This window comes from Fukomys damarensis, unplaced genomic scaffold (genome assembly GCF_012274545.1).
Source record: "Fukomys damarensis isolate Sample0158 unplaced genomic scaffold, DMR_v1.0_HiC HiC_scaffold_13, whole genome shotgun sequence".
Taxonomy (NCBI): Eukaryota; Metazoa; Chordata; class Mammalia; order Rodentia; family Bathyergidae; genus Fukomys; species Fukomys damarensis.
Genome location: NW_022900925.1, coordinates 14,876,797 through 14,903,058, shown reverse-complemented (window position 1 = coordinate 14,903,058; position 26,262 = coordinate 14,876,797). Strand labels below are relative to the sequence as shown.

Sequence of the window (26,262 nt, the reverse complement as noted above, 5' to 3'; positions counted from 1 at the left end):
GGCAAGCGAGGGGCAAGTCCATAGAACAGAGACCCAGTGAGTGTGTGTGTGTGTGTGTGTGTGTGTGTGTGTGTGTGTATACGTGCGCATGCGCATGCTCTTGTGTATCCCCATGAGTCAGTGCATCCCTACCCCCTACAGCTCCTCCTGCCAACAAATGTGTTGTTCCCAGAGTTGTGCTGGGCCAGGCTCGCCTACCCCTCAAGCCCAGGATCTGCCACCCCTTCAGGAATGCAGGATTAGGAAATGAAAAACAGTGTTCTTGTCCAAGAGAATTTTTTTTTATTATTTTTCTCTCTTAATTGGATTCAGTGTTTCTTATTCCTCACACTCGCCCTCTCTGGTGGGGAATTCAGGTCTGTGCAAAGTGCGAAAGAGACTGCTTGCCTGGGCCCCTGGTCGGTAGCCCTTCTCCCATCTGAGCTTGCCCACTCTGTTACCTGCTTGCCTCCTGTCCCCACTCCTGACCCTTGAGTCTGTCCCTTTGATCTCTGCTCATCCATGGGCATCTCAGAAGGGTCAGGGGGACAGGGCCTCTGTAATGTAGAGTGCCTGAGATGGTTCTTGAAATGTCTTTATTATTCCCCTTCTGCTAAGGTTACCTGATGCTTCCCTCCTACCAAGCTACGCATGGCCCTTGCTGGATCACTCACCAAAGAGCCTCAAGTTACAATTCAGCAGTAGAGCCATGCTGGAGGCCTGAGCTCCTGCTCAGAGTCTCCCTGGCCTGTCCAGATTGACACTGGTCAAATGCTAGGCTGATGACACTGTCCAGCCACTTGGACTAACACTGTGGATGCTGCCGTGCCTGCTGGTTTAAAAACCCCAAAGCCCCTTCTTTCCCTTCTCTGTCTTGATGGCCCCTAGTTCCTAGCTCCCTGACATCCAACAAGTTGCCTCCCCCTTCTCACCTGACACCCGCAGCTTTTATAATAGGAATGATGGGGTGCTCCAGGGTGCCAGACAGGCTGTTGCATATAAAAACAAGGTGATGTTCTAAATATCTAAGAATATTGGTCCCCTGAAGTGAATCTCACTGTCTCTCTTTCTCTCTAACCCTTCCCACTGACATCTTGCCCCAGGTTGTGGCAAGCCCAGGTTACATAGGGACTATTGTTGCCAGGTTGGGATTCTAGACAAAAATTCTATAATTTTTTTTTCCTGCTAAAGATCACCAGTACAATCCTTAGTTCAGCAGATATAGTTTTCCGTATAGTTTATAAACATGATAAGACAGACAATTTGGTAATGGAGTGGGGCAGGGAACCTGTGCATTTGTATATATATATATTTATATGTGGAGTGTGTGTGTGTGTGTGTGTGTGTGTGTGTATGTATATATATATATATATATATATATATATATAAGTGGATGTAGGTATAAAACTGCACCTTCTGTGAGAATTTCTTTGCATGTTATGAAGTTCTACATTTCAGCCTCTGATGATCTTTCCTTTGGTGATTGATTCTTAGACCCCAGCAGCTGGACCTGGGACTGCCAGGGTTGCCTGAGATATCAGGAACAAGAGGCATTATCCTCAAGGGAGGGACTGAAGGTGATATAGGCTTGGATTCAGGACAGGTTCGCTACATGGCCTCAGGCACAGGCCAAGATGCCACCTGTTCACGTGCTCTTAGACTGCTGGTCAACCCAGCCATCTCGGGTGAGCCTCATTTCTTTTGAGTCTTGCTTCCTCCAGGAATGGTGGGGCCCTTCAGACCTCTCCAAATGATCAGGATTCCACAGAGCCCAGCCCACTTAAGGGGCACTTGTCCCATCGCTGCTAAGGAAGGACTCACTGTGCATGACTTTTACCGCCTTGCTGGAGTGGATGCTGTCTTGTGAGTGCTTGGCGGGGGCTGGCTGGGACAGCTGAGTGAGATGTACTTGCTAATCCCCTCCCATCTAGGGCTGTACACTTTGGGTTTATAATCCACTGGGTAGGGTCCAGCCAGCAGCTGAAGGCTCTATAAGCCTTTTCCTGAAACCCAGCAGATGTTGCACTTGTAAAAAAGAAAAGAAATTCTGTTCCTTGGTGGACATGTGGCAGTGCTGGGCGCTGGCGCCCTGGGTCCTCAGCGGAGAGTGACCGCCAGCCCCAGTATCCAGGCTAGAAGTGAGGCCCCCAGGGAATAGCCTGAGGATGCCTGCTGAACCCCACTGGGGGTGCGGATGGGGGTCCTTCGGGCACACTTGCCCTTCCTCTTAGGCCGAGCTGTGGGCATGATGTCAAAGCTGAACTTATGCTGGTAATCAGGAGCATAGTCCTGCAGCTCGTGGGGCTGTTTCCCGGTGCCTGCCTTGGAGATCTGGTTGCGGTTCCTGTGGCTGGTGCAATTCTTGCCTGGTTTCTTGTAGCCTGACCTGGAGCCAGGCTGATGGCTGTGTGGGTGGCCCCTGTCCCTAGCTGGGCTATGGGCTGGATGGTGCTCTTTACGGGCAGCCCTGTCTGTAGTGGTGAGGGTATGTGACTTGATCTGGTGTGGGGATGCTGGGCCTGTGCAGTTCTGGAAGTCCTCGGCCCTCAGCAGCTTCAGGTCCTGGCCTTGCCGCAGTTCAGGGGATGCGCAGGGGACAGCGGAGCTGGAGCCTCGGAACCTCCGAAGCCATTCCCACAGGGAGCGTGCCCGGCAGCCACAGTCCCAGGCATTTCCATTGAGGCGGAGGAACTCCAAGGATGCCAGGGGAGCCAGGCAGTCACCAGGCAGCTCCGAGAGACTGTTGTTGAAGAGAAAGAGGGTGGTCAGCCTGCGTAGGTCGTGGAAAGCTTTGTGGTGGACCCACTGCAGCTGGTTTTCATGTAGGAGCAGCCGGTCCAGGTTCACGAGGCCCCGAAAGGTGTCCTGGCTCAGGCTCCACAGCTTGTTGCCATGAAGAAACAGGTGGCTGAGATTGACCAGGTCCACAAAGATATCATCCTGCAGGTATTCAATGTGGTTGTCCTGCAGGTAGAGATACTGCAGGCTATGCAAGCCATTAAAGATGCCTGCGGGCAGTGCACTGAGCCCACACTTATAGAGGTAGAGGGCATGAAGCTTTACTAGGCCCTGGAAGGTCTCAGGCGCCAGAGTCTGTAGTTGTCGGTTGTCACCCAGGTCCAGCTCTTCCAGGTGCACAAAGCCCTCAAAGGTGTTGGGATCAATGAAGGTGATGTTGTTGGAGTAGATCCACAGGGTGACCATGGCAGGGCTGAAGTGGCCCTGCTGGAGGAGGGTGATGTGGTTATTCTGCAGGAAGATGCGCTCGCTGTCCTCGGGGATGCCCTCAGGTATGGCGGCAAAGTTGTGCGCCTGGCAGCTGACTGTCATGGGAGCTGGGTAGCACACACAGTCCCTCGGGCAGCCGCTGCCCAGGGGCAGCTCCACGGCCAGCAGCAGCAGCAGCAGCAGCAACTCCACACAGCACCCTGGCAGGGAGAGAGACAGCACAGCCAGTCAGGGGCTGCCTGAAGAGGTGGGAAACAGTGCAGAGGACGGTCCTGTGCCAGTCCCCTCCTGGGCCTGCTGGGGTTCTATCCCCTTCTGGCCTGTGCTGAGGGTCTGTCAGGTTGCCCCCTGAGAGCCTGGCCCCAGAATAGAGGAAAGCAGAGGTCAGAGTCCTCACTTGGACCCTGTCTTGAACTGGAAATCTCTCCTACTTCCTGGCCCTCCCCACCTATTGAGGATTAATCCTGGGCCTGGGAGGGAGGTATGTTTGGAGCGAAGTCCCTGGTCACCCCCACACCCACATGCTCCTGAGCCCTGACTGCTCAGGCTGTGTGAGGGCCAGATCCATACACAGTCAGCCAGCCTCCGGCTCTTGTCCCAGCATAACCACTCACTTACTGTGATCGGCATTCACAGAGAGTTGTTCTAACAAAGTCAATATCTCCCACAGGGTCCTGAGGAATCATTCTATTTAAATTATTCCCCAAAACAAGCAAAGAATGCACGCATAACATCAAAGTGCACCTCCAAAGATGTGTCATTTACTGTGCCTTCCACAATCCTCAAATATGTGATGTCCCCTCTGTGCCCGATTTCCTCATTTCTAAAAGACAGGTAGCGGTAGTGTTTCCTCACGGAGCTGTGCAGGTATATGAAGATCTCACGTGTCTGTGAGGGACTGGGGGTGGCACCAGGGCTGACACATGATGCCACTCTGGGGTTCACAAAACTGCCAAACTGACACTGCTCCCACTCTGGTCCACCTTCGAGTCTTGTGCCCCTCCTGGCCTCCAGGCTGTGACTGCAAAGCCAGGCCTTGCCTCTCAACTGTCCGGAGCATTTCCTCTGTAGCTTCCCTCTAATTGGGCATTAATTAGGCATTCGTTAATGGACCCTTAAAATAATTTATTTTCGGATGTGTCCAGCCTGTGGTCGGGTAATAGCCCCACGCTCATTATTGGAGTAGCCTCATTATGGATGATCGTCATTACCTGCCTTTTTCCAGGGTCACAGCTGCCCCAAGCGGCCCAGCAGCCGCGCCAGGGTGGAGGGGACAGGCTCCAGGCCTATATACACCCACCCTAGAGAGCCTGGCAGTCATCTCCTCCCTCCCTGGGTTGGCCTCTTGCCCCTTTTCTTCCAGCTTGTCCAGCCATCCCCCTTGAGAGAGCCAGGGTGCCTGGGGCAGTTCAGCAGAGTCCTCCAGCTGCCGGCTGTGCCCAGAGTATGTGGGATGAGAGAACCCACCCTCCCGGCCACTTCAGGGCCAGTCAGCTGCCTGCCTAGGTTCACAGGCCTGCTGCTGCCCAGGCCCAGCCACTACCCAGGCTCCTGACTGAGTAGGTCTTACTGCCACTGCTACCTCCTTGTTCCCAGCAGAAAATGGTGTTGTACGTAAGTGACAGCTCCCAGCTGTTGGGAGTTATGGGCTCCCAGAGAGTGGCAGCTGCTTCCTGTCCCCCTGCAATCACCCGGCTTCAACTGAACATTTCCAGCACATAAAAATCATTGCACATAATTTAGTTTTTGCATAATTGGGTTCGGTTGCGATTTCAGAGCAATTATGCCCTCAGTAGTGGTGGCAACACAGCATCAAAGACCCTTTCTGAACCAAGCCATTCTCTGTGCGGCCCCTCCAGAGCCTCCCATCGCCTCAGCCACTGGACATCCTATAGGCCAGGCCACGGCTACAGCCATCTCTATCTCAGTTTCTCCTTCCAGAACACGCCCACATGATCTCTCTGACAGCCCTCCTGCTTGGAGGCCTGGGTTTGGCTTCCAGCCTCCACTACTGCCTCCATCTTCCCAGGAGCCCTGGCCCTGCTGAGGGAGCCAGGGGTGTGAGGGGGTAGGAAAATGGGCTCCAGATCTCAGCCGACTCTCAGGGGTCCTGCCCTACACTGGCTACACCTTCTACAGGCCCTCCAGATCACTTGGCTCAGCTCACACCTCTCACCCTGCCCAGGCTGCTTTCTTCCGGGAAGGCACACATGCCAGCGTCTTCCCCAGGGAGTGGCCCCCTCCCGGCCACTCTGTGGGTGCCTGGGCTCTCCCTCCTGACTCAAGGGAATTCACAGTGCTCACGCGCCCATCCCACACCCACACTTCAGGATGAAGGGAACACAGCAGTGCAGTCATCACCAGGGGTCCTGCAAAGACAAAGGCATTTTCTACCTTCAGCCTGCAGCTGGGGGTAGGGGGTGGGGGCTGTGTCAAGCTTAGTGCTAATACCACTCGACATTTATACAGCTCACTGGAGTTTACAGAGCACTTCTGTCTGCGCTCCTCTGATCCTCCGAACTACCCTGTGTGGTGGGGGTGTGGGGAATGAGGTAACCCTCCTCTGCCTGCTGCAGTGGCTCTAACTCTCTAAGGCCCCCAGAAAAGCAGGGCGGGGGCCCTCAAGGGGAGATGTACTCCCAGCCCCATGAAAAGAAAGCTGATACCTCCAGGGGATTCTAGTGTACAAGAGAAACCAGCCAGGACCTCAGTTTTAGTGAAAAAGCCCGCAAATCCAGGTGTGGGCTTAGAAGATTTGTAAATACAAGGTGGCAGGAGGAAGAGGCCAAAGGGCAGGGCAGCATGAAGGCAGAACCTGAGGCAGAGGTCCACCTCACCTTCCTCTGAGAGGGCCACAAGAGAATGAGGGAGCCCAGCTAAGGCTTAGCCCAAGGCCAGGCTCATGTTCTCTGTTACCTCAAGAAGGGATATGCTGCTGTGTTGGGACCTGGAGCAACAAGGCCACAGGGACTGTGTGGGGCAGTGACTTCATGCCAAAGGACAGAGGACAGTGAAGGGCTCCCTGGGAAACAGGCCCAAGGCAGCTACTCTCCATCCATCAGTTCTGTCAAGTGCCAGGGCCTGTGCCAGGGATGCCACCCTTCCGGATACGCAGCCCTCCCGCCTGGGGAGGGGTCTCAGCTGTCTCTCCACCCTGGAAGCTGCTCCATCTTCAGGATCCCTGAGTAGCTGTCCGTCAGCTCCACCCACTTCGGGCACCTCCAGCTTAGCCAGTGGGTGCCAGACCCTGGATAACCACACTGCAGATTTCTTCCCATGGAGGCAGGAGCTACGTTGCCATGGCTCCTCCTGTGCCCCTTCTGTGCGGCCTTTGGGAGCCCTGATTTGCTGATTGCCTGATTAATGTACTAACAATGAGGCCTGCACCTTTGCTGTGCATTTTAAGACTGCAAATTAGCAGGGATCCACGTCTCCGTGGAGGGGCCTTGCATTCCCCACGCAGCCCCCTCAGCCCCCTCCTGGGGTGAGGTGGTGGGTAGGGCTCTGCCTGAAGGTTCCGGAGAGGGCAAACCTGGGCCTTGCGCCTGCCCCTCAGGGTGATGCACTCTGCTGCTCACTGCTCCCAAGCCTCCCAGCCTCCAGCATCAGAGCTCCGCACAGCCTCATTCATTCCTTTCTCCATTCACACTTGCCTGGAGTCTGAAGAGTGGGAGGTGGCAGTGTGGGGAAGGCCTTGGAGTCATCGTGCCTCACTAACAGGGTGGGAAACTCACAGGACCAGGCAGTCTGGTCTGGTGCTGGGCCCAGGGCCCAGGTGCGGGTGGGGAAAGTTGGGGGAGGGACTCAGGGAGGCCCCTGTTGCCCCTGTGCCATCTGCCAATATCTTTCTGTCGCTGGCTAACAATGGGACATCAACGGCTCCTCAACCTCTTGGAGATCTCTGAGAAGAGTTCCTATGTCCTGGGGTGCCTTGGGACTCAGTAAGAAGTCCCCAGGTTCAGTACGCACCAGCACAGAGGATGCCAGGCAAGTCTTCCTTTCTGCAAATCCAACCCCCACTTACCGGGCAGGGACCACAGAGAGAAAGAGTAGTCTGGTACAGACTGCCACCTTACCCAGTCCTTTCAGCAGCCCCCAGATAGTCCCATGGGGGCCAGAACTGGTGAGGCGGCTGGGAAGGCATAGACAGAGGGCAGAGGATGAGCAAAGAGCGGAGGTGGAAGTCAGGTGGCAGGCATTATCTTTTTCTGTCCACTTCTAATTAGGCAGAGCTTCCAAGGAGGCCATGACTTCAGCTCAGCTGGGCCAGTAAAACCCAGGGCTGGGGTGGCCAGAGAGCTGGCCTAGCACTGCAACTAGCACTGATAGGGCTCCTGCTCCTGGCCCAGGCCAGACAGCCAGAGTAGCGAGGGCCCTGCAGAACCTGGCTTTAACTCTTACCACGTTCTTTACATGGAGCTTCCTGGAGGAGGAAAGAAGGCACCCCTAGGTTAAGCACCTGGTCAAACCCTACAGCGGGGGAGAAGGGCAGTGGGACAAGTCATGGAGCTCACTCTGCTCCTCCCAGGCTCCAAGGTCTCAGGCCACTCTTTCCACCTGCTGGCATGGACAGAGGGGAGGGGGCTGTCCTGGCACCCACCCCTCCCCCTGCAGGTCTGTGGGCCTCACTGAGGCTGGGAAACCAGTCAGCCACGTGGTCAACCCTCTGGCTCTGCAGCCCTCCCTCTCCCCTCTGCAGGCTGAGCTCCCCCTGCCCCCAGCCTCGCCAGATGCTCCATTCTAAGCCAATCGATGCTAACGGAATGCTCTCTGCTGCCTGGATAACAGCCTAAGGCCAGGCTGGCTGCACTCAAGGGGTTGCTGGCGCCTCAGGCCACTTGGCATTTTTACCACTAGCGTCCTAACTAAGCACAGGCCCCTTCCTCATGAGTCCCCTCGGTCCCTCATAGCCTGGTTCAACCCTGGAGACAGGGAAGCCAGCCAGAGCACAGCTGGGCTCCTTTCATGGGCCCCCACTGCTGGACATGGGGGCAGGATGGCCATAGAGACCTGGATTCAAATCTTCACTTCCTCACTTAACAAGTGTGTGTCTTTGCTTATTTGAGCCTTGTTTTTCTCACCTATAAATAGGGGAAAACCACTAAAGTTCTAGTCTGGCCCTCTCAAGTGTACACACTGGCATCCGCCTGCCTCACCCACATCTCCATCAAATGTCATCGGCCTTGCTCTTCCCCCAAAAGCCTCCTCCACCCATGGCCTTTCCATCCCAGGTAAAGGGGCTCCCTTCTTTATGGCTGTTCTGGCTGAACACCTTACAGTCATGGCGACTCTTCCCCTCACCCCACAGCCAACTCCCTGGAAGTCCTGACAGCTCAACTTCAGAATTCACCCTGAATCCATCTCTTCCCACAGTCACCACCATCATCACTTACCTGGATGGCTGCAGCAGCCTCTGAAGTGGTTCCTCTGCCTCTGTATCTCTTCTAACACAGCAGCCAGGGAGACCCAGCAAAAGTCTGAGTCTCCCAAACCCTTCTTCATAGGTCCCATCTTACCCACAAGATGCCCCTGAGTCTGACCACGGCCCAGAGGCCCCACCTTCCCCAGCCACACTGAGCTCCCTCTGTCCCTCCTACACACACAGCCTTCCTCTCTGACCTTTGCTGAGCTGTTCAGTTCTGCTCTGTTCCTCTGCTGGGAACACATGCCCTGAGGCATCTGCTCAGTGAGGCTTCCCCCAAGCAACCCATTTTGAAGTGGTCCCTTCCTGGTTTTACTTTACACCACTGCACTCACTTTCTAACATATCAGTTCATTTACTTATTTGTTGCTTTTTGGCTCCTCCCACTGACCTCTGCATATAGTAGGGGCTCAGAAACCTAGCTGGGCACTTCCTGAGTCGTTGGAGGATGAGAAATGAGGATCAGAAAGCTCTTGGCCCCAGGGCCTGCCTCACAGTATTCAATAAACAGTGGGTTTTTTTATCAGTTCCAAGGAGACCCAGCACCCCCCCACCCCACCCCCACCCAGGGTAACAGCAGAGACTCCATCTTGGCTCTGCTGAGGGTCCCTTGCTGAGGGTCTCAGAGGTAGCAGATTGTAAGAAGAGGTCTAGGATCCAGTACCAGCTCTGCCAAAGGCTTGGGGCAGAGTGACCAGAATGAGTTTGCCTGGGATTGAGGGGTTTCCCAGGATGTGAAACTTTTAGTACTAAAATTGGGATAGTCTTAAACAAAGCACCCTAGCTGGAGGCCAGGACTGTGATCCACTTATAAACCCTCCTGGGTACAGGAGTGGGGGGAGGAGGGGTCAAACAGGCAGACATGAGGCATGCGTCTTAGCCACCTCGAGGGAGGCAGGCCTGGGGTACACAGAGCTGGTGTGTGAGCCTGTGGACATGTGGGCATGCACATGTGTGTGTGGTCTGGGTGTGCAGGCCTGTATGTTTATGTGTGTGTACACGTGTGAACACACTGTCTCCAGGAGCCATTGCTAGCAGCCTTGGTTCCTTCTATCCTGCAGCATGAGTGCACACCCATCCCAGGGAAGAGGCGGGGCCCTCTCCTGAGGACAGGCGCATGTGGGGAGGGGCGCTGTGCCATGTCCGTGTCTTATCGCACCACTCACTCTCTCTTTGCTGTAGCTCCCGCTCCTTTCCTGAACGTGCTGAATTACGTACCCACCCCAGGCTCCTCCAGTGCACCAGGATTGCTCTCAGCTGAGAAGTAGGCGGCTCCTTGTTGGAATAACCTTTCTGCTTTCATCTGCTTGGGCTGGTCCCCAGGAACAGGCCTGGCTGGGAATGCCTTGCTAATTGGTCTCCTGGCTTCTCAGGGTGCTCTGTGGGAGCAGCTCCAAACCCCCAGCCCTTGCCCATCTGGTCTACAAACTCCTTGCTGGGACAAAGCTGGAGGCTGGCAAGCAGGCGGCTGTGCAGCTGGGTACTGCCTGGCACCTTTCACTCTGGCAACCTCAGGCGGGTCCCAAACCCTCTGAAGGCCTCAGTTTCTTGTATGGAAGCTGGAGTCAGCACCTGCCTTAGAAGTGTGGAAAGCACTTTCATTGCTCAGCCCATCGGTGTCTGTTAGCAGAGGGTGCTGTTCCCAGACAGCTTTGGGGCTGTCCCAACCCTCAAGGGAACTTAGTTTTCATTCTCCCCACCCTGACGCTCCCAGACCCCAGATGGCAGATGGGCCTGGTGGATCCAATGCCAAGCAAGGCTTAACCCAAAGGTTGATGCTCCCTGTTAGAATAAGAGAAAGGTGGCCTGGCCTCTTCACTTTGTCCCCCATTCTAGTCTACTTGTTCTCAGCTGGATCTGGCAGCTCTCTGAAGGAAGACCCAGGCCTGTGGGCTCTACCTCCATTTACTGCTGCTTCATAAAATGTGCCCTCATGTTAATCAAATTTGCATCTTAGATTGGGGCCCCTGTACTTGGGGCTGATGTAGCCTGTACTCCATGGCTGAGGGGTTCTGGAAGCCCACCCTTCCCAGAGGTTTCTGGGCCCTGCTTTCTGCCTGGGGACCTTGTGGAGCCACCTCCCCCTTCCCAAAACAACAGAAAACTGGAGACCCACTCAGAGCCTGACAGGCGCACCCTCAGTGATATGTCCTTGGTGTGTCTGGTAAGGCAAGGATCCCCTCTGTAGGTGTGGGAGGGTCCTCAGTGGCAAATGTCTACTGAGATGCCTGCCAGGGTTGAGGATGTCAGGCAGGTGTGGAGAGGGAGATGGGTGGGAGTCTAAACACAGCATTAGGCAGGGCTGAGCAGTCAGTGATGCAAAGCAAGAGATGAGAACCCACCTTTGAAAAGCAGATGCTGAACTGTGCCCTTATTCTTGGTCCTCAGAAGAACCAGGCCTTCCTTGCTGTCAATGAAAAGCATCCAGACTGGCATCTGGGCTCTGAACCAGCCCATACCTGTCAATCACCCTGCTCTGCATCTGTCCACCCCCCTCATTCACGTGAGAGTCTGAGCTCCATGCCTGGTTCCACAATGATAGGAGACATGGCTACTTCCCTAACAGGCCTCCACTGAGAAGGGAAACATCTAAACAGAAGTAATCAGACAGATTCCCGATGACAGACGGTAGATCCTGGAAACATGAAGAGGGGACGATTTGAGCAAATGAAGGGACTGAGGTCCCTGGGGCGGCCTCCCTGATGAAGGACGTCTGAGTTGAAACCTAAAGGATAGGAAGCAGCCCAAGAACAGCCTTCCAGGCAGAGGGATTGGCAACTGACAAGGCCTTGCCACAGGACTGAGCTTGGTGCAGATGAAGGGAGAGGGCCAGGAAAATGAAGTCAGAAAGGAAAAAGCCAAGACTTGAAGGCCCTAAAAGCCACAGTAAATGGTTGGATCTAATTCTGGGTGCTGCAAGAAGCCACCGAAGAGCCTGAGGTGGGGATGATATGATTGGATTTGAGGGGCTGCTGTTGGGGAATGGGTTGATGGGGAGAAGGAGGGAAGGTAAGGAGGCTGATGGCTCTTGTCTGTAACAGATATTGGGGTCCTGGAGACAGAATAATGGACAGACTGGAGAAATGTTTACATGGACCCAAGTGCAGGAGAAAGGGGTGGGGGTGACAGGGTGACTTCCAAGCTCCAGTCCAAATAACTGAGAGGATGAGGGTACTACCATCGAGACTGAAGGAACCCAGAGAAGCAGGCTTGGGGCAACCAAGGGCTCACTTTAGGACATATAAAGCTTGAGATGCCTCACAGGGATGTCTAACTGGCAGCAGCTGGATGCACAGAACAGAAGCCCAGAGGTGAGCAGTACACTTGGGAGCCATCGGCATAGAGATGGCATTTCAATCGTGGGTATGGATGAGGTCACCTAGGAGAGTCAAGGGAGAAGGCACAGCATCGAAGCCTAAAGCAGCACAACAGTTGGGGAGGAGGGCAAAGGAGAAGGAGCCAGCAAAGGAGAAGAGACAGCCAGTGAGGTCAGAGCCAAACCAGGAGAGTGTGGTGTCACCGAAGCCAAGAGTATTTCCCGAAGGAGCGGAAAATCAATGGGATGAAGGCTGCTTAGAGTTTATGTGAGGACAGCAAAGTGCCCAGTCGATTTGGTGGAGGTAATTGGTGGCCCCGGCAAGTTCCTTTCTGGTAGGTCAGTAGGTGCAGCAGTGAGGAAGGAGAGATGGCACGGAGCTAGATTGGCCAAGACAGGTGAGGGTTCCCAGAATCCCAGAGACTCACTCACAACGAAAGCTGTGTCTCACTGCTGAGACAGTTGGACCCAGGTCAAGAGAGCACCTTTATACAGAGCTCTGCTGGGAAAAGATGTGGACACAGCCAGCCGTCGGCTTCCTGTGTCTGTTTCAAGTGTATGTATCACTCCCGCTCATGCGTCATCTGTCAGAAATGTCACATGGTCCTGCTATCATCATGGAATGGGGAAGAGCCCTTGTAGGGAACCCAGGGAATGAGGAGTGTTAGTGGACACCCAGAGTTCACCCATGCAGGCATTTCTCCCACGAAGGGAGCCAAGAAATGGCAGAACCGCCTGGGGAATGGGCCAAGGGAGCTAATTATTTTTTTCTTTTTAAACTTTTAAAGAAATTATAGTTTTTATCTTGAAGTGACACATAATAATTATACATATTTGTGGGGTACAATGTGACAATGTGTAAATGACCGGATCAGGATAACTGGCAAATCTATCACACCAAATATTTTTAATTATTTCTTTATGTTGGGAACATTCAGAAATCTCCTTTACTAGCTATTTTGAAGTATAGAATTAACTGCCAACCACAGTCACCCTCTGTGCTAGAGAACATTAGGAGTCATACCTCCTATCCATCTTCACCCTTGTACCCGCTGACTTCCTCTCTGCCTCCCTCATGCCCTCGCAGTGTTTGTGTTTTGAGATGGAAGAAACAGAACCTGCGTGCATGCCAGTGAGCATGATTCAGGAGGAGAGGAAGAGAGAAACTGCAGCAGCAGGCAGGGCAGGGCAGAAGAAACCGAGGTCCGGAGCTCAGCAGGGACACCTGCCCCTGTAGCAGAGACACCGGCATACACAGAGAAGACCATGGAGTTAGCCTTGGACACTGCCATTTCCTCCATGACAGAAGAGGGGTCATCATCCAAGGAAGGTGAGAGTTGGAGGAGAGACAGACAGAAGGAAACAGACATGCTTCGTCATGGATAAGCCAGTGGCCCCAGTCACCTGAAGGCCACAGAGGGCTCTCTGTGGGGTGACAGAGCACATGAGGTGTTCCCACCAGTATGGCTTAAGGCCTTTCTCCAGTCATGTTTGCTACTCGGGTGTAGCAGTGGGCAGAGAAAGGTAACCTAGGGCAGGGAGCCGTCAAGCAAGATGTGGAATCAGGAAGGATGACGTTGAAGGCATTTGTAAACAAAGGATTCTAATCCTCACTGGTCCAGCCTCTGCCCATGTGCTTGTCACGCTGCTGGCTGGACTTTGGGGAATGGATCTCACACCTACAAGGCAAATGACCACCAGGTTCCTCACTCTTGCCTAAGCCCTCTGTCATTTGGTCCCCTCTGCAGACTCTCCTGACTGGGCACTTAGGACACTGTGGAACCCAGCCAAACGTCCCAGGTCCCCAGCTTCGCACTGCTTCCCCTCCCGCTGGCCAGAGTCCCCCATGCTCATCTCTGGACCCTAGGTCTAGGAGATTTATCCCAGGTAGCACTTGGCATGGGCTTCCCATGTAGTCCTCAAGCCCTATTTTCACCAATCAGGTTTTTCTTTCAAGTCACTCACCATTATTTAATTTTAAAATAATACCTGCCAGGTATGGGAAATGTAAAAAAGTATAGAAACAAAAAGGAAGAAAAAAATCACTACCTTCCCATTACCCTTGACAATCGCTGACAGGTCCTTGCTGTATCTTCTTTCAATACTTCATTTATATAGGGCTATATAAAATTTAAATAAAATTTTTATTTTAAGAGATAAAGTTGGGCTCGTGCTATATGTGCAGCTCTGTATCCTGTGTTATCAGCTTCAAGCATGGAATTCATTTGTCAGCCGTGCTCTAAAGAAGCAAACAGAGCCCGCAGAAAGAATGTTCCCTCGCCCGGGACAGGACAGTGTGATGGGGAAATGGGCATCCGGCACTCGGCTGAGGACGTGTACCGGCCCCTCTAAACTGCAGCGTAGAGAAAGATACTGGGGCGGGGGGCTCTGAGGATTGGGGGGTCCCCTAGTCAGTGGGAGTGACAAGGCTTGCAGTGTTTGGAGGTTGGGAAGGATCCTACTAGGAGCTGGAATTCGAGCCAGAGGGAACGGCACACGCCACGGGCTGAGGGCAGAGGCAACACTCAGTTAAGTAACAGAAGCAGGAATGACAGTGACAGGCAAGAATGTAGAGCCTGTGAGGAGCCCACTGTACAGAGAGATTATAATTTATTTGTCTGTGAAGCACTTAGATTGTCTCTCATTTTTCACTGTTATAAATCATCATGGCAGAAATTAGTAATATTAGTTGCCTCCCAGGAGGGCTGCTGGGAAGTGAGGGTGCTGGGGTAAGAGAAATGTCATTCTTTACCTGTCAGGGGCTTGTTTTTCCTTTGTGGTACTAGGGATTAAACCCAGGGGTTAATGAGCTGTGTCCCCATCTTTTTAAATTTTTTATCCCCCCCCCTTTTTTTTTGAGAAGAGTCTCACTATATAATTCTGGCTGCCTTGAACTCACTATGAAGCCCAGGCTGGCCTCAAACTCCCGGCAACCCTTCTGCCTCAGGCTCCCAAGTGCTGGGATTACTTATATTTTATCTTGAGACAGGGTCTTGCTAAATTGCCTACTCTGTTCTCCAACTTATGATCTTCCTGCCTCAGTCTCCTCCACAGCTGAGATTAAAGGCATACGGCACCATGACCAGCTTGTCAGGAACCGCTGATTTGTTACCATGTCAATAGAGCTATTAATTCTTTGAAGAGTCAGTTAAATTAAAACTAAGGAACACTGGAATAAACATCTTTGTATACATAGTTTCATCCAAGTTCTGGATCCTTGCCTTAGATCAGATTCATTGAGTCAAAGTCCTCTTGAGCAGGTAACCTTTCAGAAAATTCAGCTCCTAAAACCTTAAAAGTTCTACCACAGGAAATCTCCATGGTGGGGGCTTTCAGAGGTGCAGCCCCTTCCTCTCAGCCTTCCCTGTCAGACTGTAAGCTACTCAGAAGAGACAAGGCCTCTACCCTTGTATGAAGAAAAGAAGATCACTGGGGAGCCAAAGGCGGGTAACTTGTGTGGAACCTCCTCTAGGTTTCAGACCTACCCGTACTGAGCACATTCACATATCTCTTGAATATTCCCCCTAGGGGGTTATGAAAGTATTTATATCTCCATTTTATCACTGAGAAAAATGAGGTTCAACATAGTGCAGTGATTTGCTCAAGATGGTGGAACCAAGATTCAAACAAGATGTATGTGGCATCTGGAGATAGGAGAAGAGATCCCTTATCTTGCAGGCCACTTCTCACTCAGAGACCCTCTCTCAGCAGCACCCCCTCCCAGCACTCCAACATTCACTCCCTCACCTCCCCTGACCTGCGTCCTTTCTCCCTTGACAATAACCTCATCCCTCTCCCATCCCTGTTATTTATCTCCTCTCTGTGGGCTTCATGCTCAGGAGACCAGGGAAATGGGCCAGGCAGATGTGGAAGGAAGCGGAAATTCTGTGTAATACCATTGTCTGTATCACAAAACTTGTCTTAAGTGCCAGCCCCAGGGATTTGTTAGAGTTGGTGCGACAGAAGTGGGGCTGAAGGTCAGATTAAATTGGACTAGTAACCCCTGGAGGGACACTTGAAAGAGGTTACTAAAGAAAGAATTTCCGGCAAGGACGAGGGATAGCTGAGGCAGGCAGCACACAGGCCAGCTGGCCGGGTCAAGCCTGCTTAGCAGGGCTCGATGGTGACAGGCCTGGGTTCACAGGAAACCTGAAATCTTGCCTTTTCTCCCCCATAATGATTTAGTATAAAAATGGATCTTGAATAAAATTGTCTGGTTTTCAAATTTCAAACCGCATTAGTCAAAATATATCAAATTTCCATGTACTGGCTTACCACCTGCTCAAAATCTGAATCCTTTTTCAGCTGGAATATACTGAAATATAAATCACCCCCCTGCCAAGAGGCAAAAGGGAACAAAAGTGGAGGGTAAAGCCATCTCAGAATTCACCAGAGGGCAGAACTGGAATCCAGGGCTCCTTTAGGCTGTCCTCACCCTTCTCCTGACAATGGCTTCTTTCATTTCCTGGGTGGCCCAAGTCCCTAGGCCACTTCTCTCAATGATAGATTCCTCGGCTCTGGAATTTATACCACAGTCTATGCTACATGCAGCAGAGCATAGTCATTTCACGTCCTCTAGTCTTTCATAAGCACCTACTATATGCTGGGCACTCAGACTCAACATCTATGTAGATCTATCATCCTACAGTGTTATCTAATAGTGACCTTTTCATCCTCACCTTCTTGAGTTCTGGACACCCCGGCCCTCCCTTCTGGAACTCAATTTTCCCCTCCCTTCCCTCCTCTCCTCTCTTTTTCTCTCCTCTTCAGAGGTATGACCAGGTGGTCCCCTTCCCCTGCCCCACCTTGCTGACTGCTGATCCTTGGCTTGCTTTTCCTCGGTGGAATCTCTACACACCCCTATTGCCCAGGACTCAGCCCTCACCCTCTCTCCCACAGCTAGGTGAGCTCACCTGGGTTCTGGCTCTCAATACCATCTCTACAAGGATGAGGTCAGGTCTCAGTCCTCAACTCCGGACCAGTCCACCCACTGACTGCCTGACTTCGCCATATGGGGTCTGATAAACAGCTCACGTTCATACATCCTCATGTTCCCCATGCCGGCCTCAACTCAGAAGAGGATGTCACGATCCTCCTGGTAGCTCAGACTGAGAATGTAGGTGTTACTTTTCATTCCTCCCTTTGCTTCTTGTTTCCCTTGATCCCCTAAGTCCTCTTTGGTTCTATCTTCAAAATACATCCCAAATTCACACTGCTCCATCCCCACTGCCCCACCCCATTTTAGACCACTGTCTCCTCACCCCAGACCACACAATAGCTTCCCTAACAGGGAGCACTGCTTTTATTTCAACTCCATCACCACCCACAGCCTACATTACGGTCAGAAGGATCTTCAAAACTGTACATACAGAGCTCAGTGGTAGAGCGCTTGACTAGCATGCTTACTGCCCTGGGCTTGATCCCCAGTACAGTAAACAAAACAAAAACAGCAAGTGTGATTATGTTACATTCCTGCTTTAAACCTCCTGGTGCTCCTGAACACTGCACCGGAATAAAGTGCAATTTCCTTACTGGCCCACAACCCTGTTGTGGCTACAGCCAGCTCTCCAGGGCCATTCTGTACCACCCTCCCCATCTCTGGCCGTGCTGCTCTCTGTTTCTAGGACATAGCAACTTCATTCTTGCCTTGGAGCTTTTCTGGTAAAGTCCACACATATTTTACTACAAATAAACAACATAAAATTTACCATTTTAAAGCACATAGTTGCATAGCATGTAGTGCATTCCTAGTGTGGTACAACCACCACCAATCTCTAATGCCAGAACATTTTCATCACCCCAAAGGAAAACTCCATACCCATTAGTAGTCACTCTCCATTCTTCCTGCCCCAGCCCCTGGCAACCATTAATGTGCTTTCAGGCTCTGGATTTACCTGGTCCAGACAGTTCACGCAAACGCAATCAGTGTTTGCCTTGGAGTGTTAGCACTGGCTATTCCTGTGTGGCCACTTGGCCCAGGATCTTGCAGGACCATCTCCTTATTGGCACTTGGGTTTCAGATCAAACATTACTTCCCTTCCTATGAGTCTATGGATGTCACCTTCTATCCCTAGCCACTCTTGATTTCATAAGTACCCTACTCCATGTACCTTCCTTTTTAGCACTTAATTCTCTGAGGGGACCTGGTTTAATTATTTGCTTACATGTTTATTGTCTCTCCCCCTGTCAGCTGTTCCCTGTGATATCCTCACCCCAGATAGTGCCGGGCACCTGGGAGGCCCTCAACAATTATTGGTGGATTGAGTGAGCCACTGTACCATCCAGCACTCTGACAGAGCCATCTACAAAGCCACAGAAACACAGATGAAGAGGGAAGAAAGCAATGCTGTCAGGAAGTGGAGGAGCAAGCAGAGGGAAAGGGGGCCTCAGCTGGCATTCAGGGAGGAAGGGAAAGCCAGGTGAGGCGGCCTATACCTGTAGTTCCAGCTACTGCTATAGTTTCAGCTACTCTGGAGGTTGAGACAGGAAGATTGCAAATTCAAAGCCAGCCTGGACAATTTAGCAAAGGTACATCTCAAAAAGTTTGGGGGGTGGGGTGGGATTTAGCTTAGTGGTTCCACCGCCTGCCTTGAAAGCACAAGGTCCTGAGGTCAATCCCTGTTACCAAAAAAAAAAAAAAAATTTTTTTTTTTTTGAGACAAGGTCTCGTTCAGGCTGGCCTTGGACTCACTACATAGCCCAGGCTGGCCTCAAACTTGTGCCTCAGTTTCCCGAGTGCTAGTGCAACAGGTGTGCAACACACAAAAAAAAAAAGAAAGAAAGAAAAGAAAAGGGGGTGGGGGCGGGGGCGGGCATTCCCAGTAAAAGGAACTGTATGGGCAAAGATACGAGACAATGTTTCCTCCGTGAGGAGTCACAGGATGCCTTCTTTGGTTTGCATTTTGTCCCACCTCCTCCCACAAAAAGGAAACACAATATATATGTCTTGGAGTTAGACTTCATAAAACATATAAGGTATTAAGGAAAGAAAGATGGAAGCTCTTTTATTTCTTCTCCTTTATAGCCCTCACCCAGGTCCTAGCATGTGGGGACACCTCACAGACAAAGAAAAATAGACTAGTTGTCAATTTTCTAATTTTGAGTCATTCCATGACCACTTTTCATAGAAGTGGGAAGGGGGTGATGATATACATTGCTAACAATTGTCAACTGTATTTTAAAGCTTAAGGGAGGGTCCCGCTCTGAGTTTCTTGGAAGGAGGTAAAACTAGGAGGGACTTAGGATGTCTTTCCCCAGTAGGTTCTCCCTTACCTCTCGAAGCTGAACCACCAGCCCCACTGGGCACTGGCCTGTCTGAGCCTGTTCCTCATTTCTCCTGATTGAATCAGGACTAGCTGCCCCAAGCCCCGTGGCTCTGGGAATCCAGTTGAACTCCTAGGAGAGGCCCTTCCCCACAGCCAGAAGGCTCAGGAGGGCAAATTCAATTGTGTGCAAGGCAGAAGCCATTAACCTGTCTGTGGACTGCTGTACCCCCACCCTGCTCTCTTTTGCCAGCCAGCCCTGTCCAGGCTGCCTCTGCAAGATCTCAACCTTGCTACTTCACACCCTCACCTTCTGCCTTGCCCTGCCATGGGCCATGGCTCCTATAACCCCAGCCTCAGGGAGCAGAGTGAACTGTGAGCTAAGAAGATAAACAATCCATGGGAAATTAGCCACCTTCTCACAGGCAAGCCTGACTCTTGCCCTCCCCATCCCATGAGCTTCAGGTATGATCTCATGGGGAAAACTATGGATGCAGGAAAAGCCATGTGAGCAGAGAATTCTTGGGTTTCAAGTATCCAGCCTGGTCCAGAGCTGTGCTATCCAGGTCAGTTGAGATAAGGCTACCTCAGAGACTTTCTATTTTTAAAAAATGCAAAATGTCTCATTTGAATAACTTTTATACTGATTACATGGTAAAATAATATTTTGAATCCATCGGATTAAATTAAAATATTTTAAAATTATTTTCACTTGTTGCTTCTCACCTTTCTAATGTGGCTACTAGAAAGTTCAAAGCACATGTAATGGTCACCTTGCTACTGGACAGAGCTAGTACTGGGTGAAGGATAAAGGCGCCCAGTCACTGGGCTTCTTGGCCCCATGGGCTTATTGCTTTTTTGGGGAGGGAATGGAAGAGAGCCAAGATGAGGTCCTCTAAAAAAGGTGCTGTTGAGGAAACCAGCCCTGAAACCCTCTCAAAGAGCTTCCTTCCACGAGCACTGGAAGCCCAGTGACTCCTCACAGAGCCAGGAGCCCAGAGAGGAGCTGGAGACTGGAAGAGGAGTGGCTTGGAAGTTGTGGGAGACCAGAAGGGGCCTAACTGAGGCGTGCAGGAGGTCTCTGTTTGTCCAACACCGGCGGCCATGGGAGACTGAGAGAACAGTACTGTGAGCCAGCCCAACTCGGTGACCGCTGCAGTGGCTCATGCTCTTAGCAGTCCCAAGGCAGGGCAGGATGTGCCCCTGAGTTTGAGAGCCCAGGAGGCATTTCTAAGTAGAGAGCAAACAGAACCAACCCCTGGGGAAGCTGGAATAGCAAGTCTCCAGCCAGGAATGCCACAAAGCTGAATAGAAGGGAAAGAGGGGAAAGAAAAAGACATAAAGGAAAATGGGCTGGGGGTGTCGTCACAGTAGTGTGCTTGCCTGGCATGGGCCAGGCCCTGGGCTGATCCCCAGACAGAAGAGAAGAGAGAGGAGGGAGAGGGAGCAGAGGCAGAAGGGTGCCTATGGCCAGGTGGGGGGTGGACTCTGCTGCCCAACTTGTGGGGTCCTGCTGGGAGCAGGTAAAGAATGACCCAATGCAGCTGAAGGTGTCTGCGAGTGAGCCCGGGGAAGGAGGGGGCTGCCCTGGGTAGTGCCATGTGGGGGCAAGCTGGGTGGCCCGATGGAGGAGGAGGGTAATGCTGGGACTGTGAGCAGGCTAGCCTGGGGCCGCAGCTGGCCTCCCTGTCGTCTCTTCCCTGATGTCATCTGCCCTCGCCTCAGAAGGACATTTACCATGGAGGAGTGGAGGAGGGGTAGGACCCGAATGGGTCCAAGTGACCCTCAAGGCTACAGAGGGGAACCAGCTCAGGTGGGGTGAGCAGGCCCGGGCTCCCAGTGTGCTGTCCTGATGAGAACCCCGGTACTCAGTGCCCTGTACCCAGCCCTGACCCACATCCATCCAGCCTCCTTTCCTCAGGAAAGTTTGGCTCATTTGTCCCAGAAGTCCCTGCTGTCACTGAGACTCAGCAAATGGCCACCTGCCTATGTGGAGGACCAGGGCCTCTGCCTACCACCAGCACAGAAAAGGATGACTTGCTCTCTTTCCCTGCTTCAAAGCCTGGGACAGCCTTTCAAGCTCTCCACTACGGCTCCTGCCTACTGCTCAAGATTGGGGCCAGCTTGGATACGCAGCCAAGATGAGGAACAGAGCGCGGGCAGCTGTGGAGCTAATGAATGATCTGAGCTTCAGCTCAGGTCAGCAGCCGTCCCCCCCCCAACCTCCTCAGTCCTCTCTGATGGCTCATTATTCCAGCATTCCCAGGAGACAGATGGAATTTTCCCCACCATCACCTAATTACGTTCCAACGCTACGTGATATGGCGACATGTGTCCAAGCCACACACTATTCTCAGTAAGACCGAGAAGAGAACGTTCCCACAGAGGGTGTGAATGGGATGTTTTAATCTTGAATCATGTATTGAGCTGTTACCTGGGAGGCCCGGTTGCGACCCCGTCTCCTGTCAAGAGCAAGCCCCACCTGGGTAACTGACGGAAGTGGGCATGAGGCCATGGCAGGGCAGACAGGAGATGCTTCAAAGGGAAGACAGGTGGGGGATGTGGTAGAGAGCATTTCTTGAGGGCCTGTCAGAAGGGATGGGAGGGGATTCCGATGGGAATGTAAGGAGCATTCCAGCTTCTCCACGCTGGGGCTCCAGAACTGGACTCCTTCCCAGTACTAAGTGCAACATCTCAGCATGTTCCCAACTGAGGAGAGCTCCTGGGATGGGGTCGTGCAGGCGGTGTGTTCTAGAGCCCTACCTGTGTAGCCCCAAGCCTTAGGGACTGCCTCCAACTGCAACAGAGCCAAGGGACCCTGATGCTGGGGATGGAGCACTCCTGGAAGAAAGAGTGGGTCCTCTGCCTCATCTTTTCTCTCTGTTCCCTGTTCTGTCACTCAATGATGGGAGCTGGAACCACTCTAAGTCCCTAGTTCAACATCTTAGCTGGTCCTAGCACTGCCACCACCCCAGTGTTACTCTGTGTAGCATTCCCAGCTTCCTTTCTACCCGCCTCAATGACCCTTCCAAGCCCCCTCTCCTACCCGTCTCAGCATCCTCACACATCTCCTCTCAGAGCCACAAGCTTTCTGCCTTGTCCTGCCCTCTCACCTCCTCTGTCCCCAGGGTTTCGGGTTATGGATTTACAAGGAAAGCAAAGTGAGAAACTGGAAAAGGTAAGGAGGACAGGTAAGATGGCACAGGTGGCTAGGGCTGAGTTATCAGGCCTTTGGATTTTGCCAGAGGCTGGGATTCCACGTTTTTTGCATGCAATTAGTTGGCATCAAATTCAACAAATAACAAAAACAAAACACTGTGTGGGCCAACAAAACTCCACCTGCAGCCTGGATTCTGCCTGGGGCCGTGGTTGCTGACAGCTGCCTTCCCTGTCTGGGGTGCCCCCTGCCTCAGCATCTTCGGTTCCCTGCCCGCCCCCGCTATCCAGTGCTCCTCACCGCCTCTAGACTCACTTGAGTCTCTCACTGAACAACAAAACCCTACATAACTTAAATCTCCCTGCAGCTATCGCCTCTCTCCTCCCCTTCACTGACAAAACTTCTTGAAAGAGCTGTCTCCCAGTCGCAGACCCACTTTCTCTTCTCCCTCCCTCTCCGCAAGCCTTACACCTGGAATTACCCCTTCTCACACACAAACTCCCTGCCAGTGCCAAACCCACACTGTCCAGTTTTTGTTCTGCCTCAGCTGCCCCTGGGAGCAAAGCCCCCTTGAAATCTCCTCCCCCAGTTTCCTTGACACAACTCCCTTCTGGGTCTACTCCAACTTTTCCATCCTGAACACTTCTTCCTCTTCTTATTCTACCCACAGCCCATGGGTAGCCACCATGCCCTGTGCATATACCGATGACTCCAAATCCATCTTGGCTCTTTCCTCATTCCAATTCTGTGTCTACCGTGGGTTTCCTGCACACATCTTGTGGGGTCTCCCAGCTTCTTTCTACGCAGTAGTCACAAAATCACCCTCTCCAAAGTCCCTCCCCCTACCTAGGCCACCTTCTCAGGAACCACAACCACCTCGGCCTGCCAGAAACCTGACACTGCATTCTTCTTGTCCCTGGAGTTCAGTTCACCAAGTCCTGGAGCTTAAACTTTGAGAACTTTGTCTGGACGGTACAGGACCCCCTCACTAAATTGCTGTCTCCACCCTGCCCCTATTCTACCTCCTCTATCTGAGGTTTTCTGAAACTCGGCTCTAGTGACACCCCTGTCAATATCCATGACCCCTCTTTCTGGGGATACCTGTTTGCCTAGTGCCCTGGCCCTGAGCCAACCTTCATCTGCCATCCAACCTTCACAGCCCCACCATATTAGCTCTCGCATGCCGTGCTTCCCTCGCCTCTATTCCTGGGGCCACGGTGTCCCCTCCACCCACGAGGCCCCTCATCTGCCTGGCTAATTCCCACCTATTCTTCCAACTTTGCACAGGCCACGGGAGTTCTCCTTCCTTTGGACTCACCCACTTTGTTCATTCAACATGGCCTCAGAATTGTCAGTTTGCTTGTAGGTATCTAGAGCCAAGTGAGAGACTAAACAGACAAATGAACAGTGCCAGACCACATTTAAAAATAGAACCCTGACCCACAATCTTCAGCAGCCAGCCAGGAAAGCAGCCCATTGTCTGTAGTAACCAGCCTCGGAAATCAGCTTGCTATCTCTAAGTCAGACATGAAGAAAGTTAGGCTACTATCTCTAGAAAACAATCCAGAAAGCCAAAGAGAAAACTACAATAATCAGTCCAAAAAAGTCAGGACTTGCTTAGCTTCCCTAAATTTTGTCCCTGCTTCTATTTTAGGACCAAACAGAGAAAGCCAAATATGTACCCCAATCAGTCACACTGGGTATCCTGCTTGTGCTTAGCCCATCTACAGCTTCCGAATGCCACCCAACTCCAACCACAGCTTACTTGAGACCATTCCTTTTTTCCATGGTAGATCTTTCTGTCCTCTGTCTGCCTTTGTCTCTGACGATATGCACCTGATGGAGGTTGACTCCTTCAATAGCCAGCTCTGAAACAGCATTTACCATTTCTCGTTTGGTTGATCGTTTATTTCCATGCATGTAACAAACCACTCTAAAGGCACAGGCTTGTGGTTGTTTGGATGTGGTTTATCCCCACCAAATCTCATGTTGAGACCTGCTCCCCAGTGTGGTAGTGTTGGGAGGTGAGCCCTACAGGAAGGAGTTTGGGCCATAAAGGAGCCTCAGGAGTGGTTCAGTGCTTTCTTTGTGTGGGTGAGTCCTTGCCTGGCAGGAAGGGACTAGTAACCAGGAAAGCAAGTTCGTATAAAGTAAGGCTGCCTCTTGTGTTCTCTCTCACACATGTCTGCTTGTCCTTCTGCCCTCTTCCCTGGATTGAATCAGCCCAAGATCCCTACCAGAAGCCAAGAAGATATCACCACTAGTGATCCTGGACTTCTTAATCTCTAGACCATTTATCAGAATAAATGCTTGCTGGGCATGGTGGCACACACTTATAATTCCAGCACTTGGGAGGATGAGGCAGTAGGATTGCATCGAGTTTGAGGCCAGCCTGGCTACACAGTGAGTTCAAGGCCAGCCTGAGCTATATAGGAAGATCCTGTCTCAAAACAAAAAGCAAGGGCCACGGATTTAGCTCAGTGGTGCCACCACCTGCCTCGAAAGCTCAAGGACCCAAGTTCAATCTATATTACTAGAAAAAACAAACAAACAAACCCTGCTTTCTTTATAAATTAGTCAGTCTCAGGTATGGTTACAGCAACAGAAAATGGACAGACTGAGCTTAAGACTGTGTTTTGACCTTGTGGCTGTGGGTGAAATAGGCTAAGCAGGACAATTTTTTTCTTACTACAGGTGTTTCATGTGGTTGCAGTCCAATGGTGGCTAGGAAGCTGGGACACATGGGCCTTTCTCTCCAATGCTCTCAGAGTTCTGCCTCTCAATGCAGTCTCTGCCTATGTGGCCTCTGCCCTTGATCTCTTTATCAACATAGCTGGTCTTTGATGGGGGAGGGGTAATAAGGATGAAACTCTGGTCCTTGCACATGATAGATAAATGCTCTAACACCAAGGTGCATACCCATGCCACCCTGATTTGTGAGACAGAATCTCACTATGTATTCAAGACTGGCCTTGAACTCACTATGTATCTCAGGCTGGCCTCAAATTCATAGCAATCCTCCTGCCTCAGCCCCCCAAGAGCTGAGATTTCAGGCATGTGCCACCACGCCTGGCAGTAGCTGGCCTTTTTATAGGGGCTCAGTGCTCCCCAAACTGCAAAAGTGAGGGTGACAGCCTTCTGGGGGCTTAGGGCCAGAACTACAGAAGCATCACTCCCAGTTAAACTAAGACCCAGCTCAGATTCCACGTGGACAGGAGACCTCACAAAAACATGAGGCACAAGAGGCTTGGGGGCATCTTGGGAAAGTGGCCGGCGTCCATCTTCCTTCCATTGACGCTGCATACTTGACTCTGTGCCCTCAGCATACAGCAGGGGCCTGACCATGTTGGCGCTTAGCAACGCTGGATAACTAGTGAATGCATGGAAGGCTGGGGGAGCCAGCAGATGGACAGACCGGCTCCACGCCGGCTTCCCTGCCCGAAGGCCCTGCCACCACGCTTAGTTCACATAAACACTGTGCTCTGCAGCTCAACGCTCCTCTATTTTTAAACCTCTCAAGCAGCAAGTAGTGCTTAACATTTTTTGAATCAGGGACCCCTTAAGGAATCTCATTGCACCTGTAGAAGACCCCTCCCTAGGGAGCTGCCCCTCCTCAGCATCCCCCAGGGCTCTGCAGCAGATTAATGACAGCGGCCCTTCACAGAGCTCTTACCGAGTGACAGTGACTGTGGAATGCACTGCATGTGTTGCTGGGCCTGTTACCCTCAGCCTGCTGCAAGGTCAGTATTACCGCTTGGTGCCATTTTACAGATGAGGTTAAGGAATAACTAGAAAGTGGCGAGCCCAGACACTCCTCACCACTGCTCCCTGCAATTTCAGGAGGCTTGGAAATATTCAGAGGTCCAGCTTTCTTAAAAAAAAAAAAAAAAAAAAAAAA

At 51.9% G+C, this 26,262-nt stretch overlaps 1 protein-coding gene across 2 annotated transcripts in view; it reads right to left on the bottom strand.

Annotated features, from left to right (window-relative positions):
- Nucleotides 1-262: 262 nt before the first annotated feature.
- Rtn4rl1 (reticulon 4 receptor like 1) overlaps nucleotides 263-26,262 on the bottom strand; it is a 65,963-nt gene continuing 39,963 nt past the window's right edge. Inside the window, exons 1-2 of one of the 2 annotated variants that reach the window (XM_033762854.1) lie at nucleotides 8,601-8,748; nucleotides 263-3,407 (exon numbers count right to left, since the gene is read on the bottom strand). In XM_033762854.1, coding sequence (XP_033618745.1) covers nucleotides 2,077-3,407; nucleotides 8,601-8,718 — 1,449 coding nt within the window. In that variant the 5' untranslated portion in view covers nucleotides 8,719-8,748 and the 3' untranslated portion in view covers nucleotides 263-2,076. Of the gene's footprint in view, nucleotides 3,408-8,600; nucleotides 8,749-26,262 lie in introns of those variants that run through there. The other variant, XM_010642144.2, reaches the window with a different exon arrangement.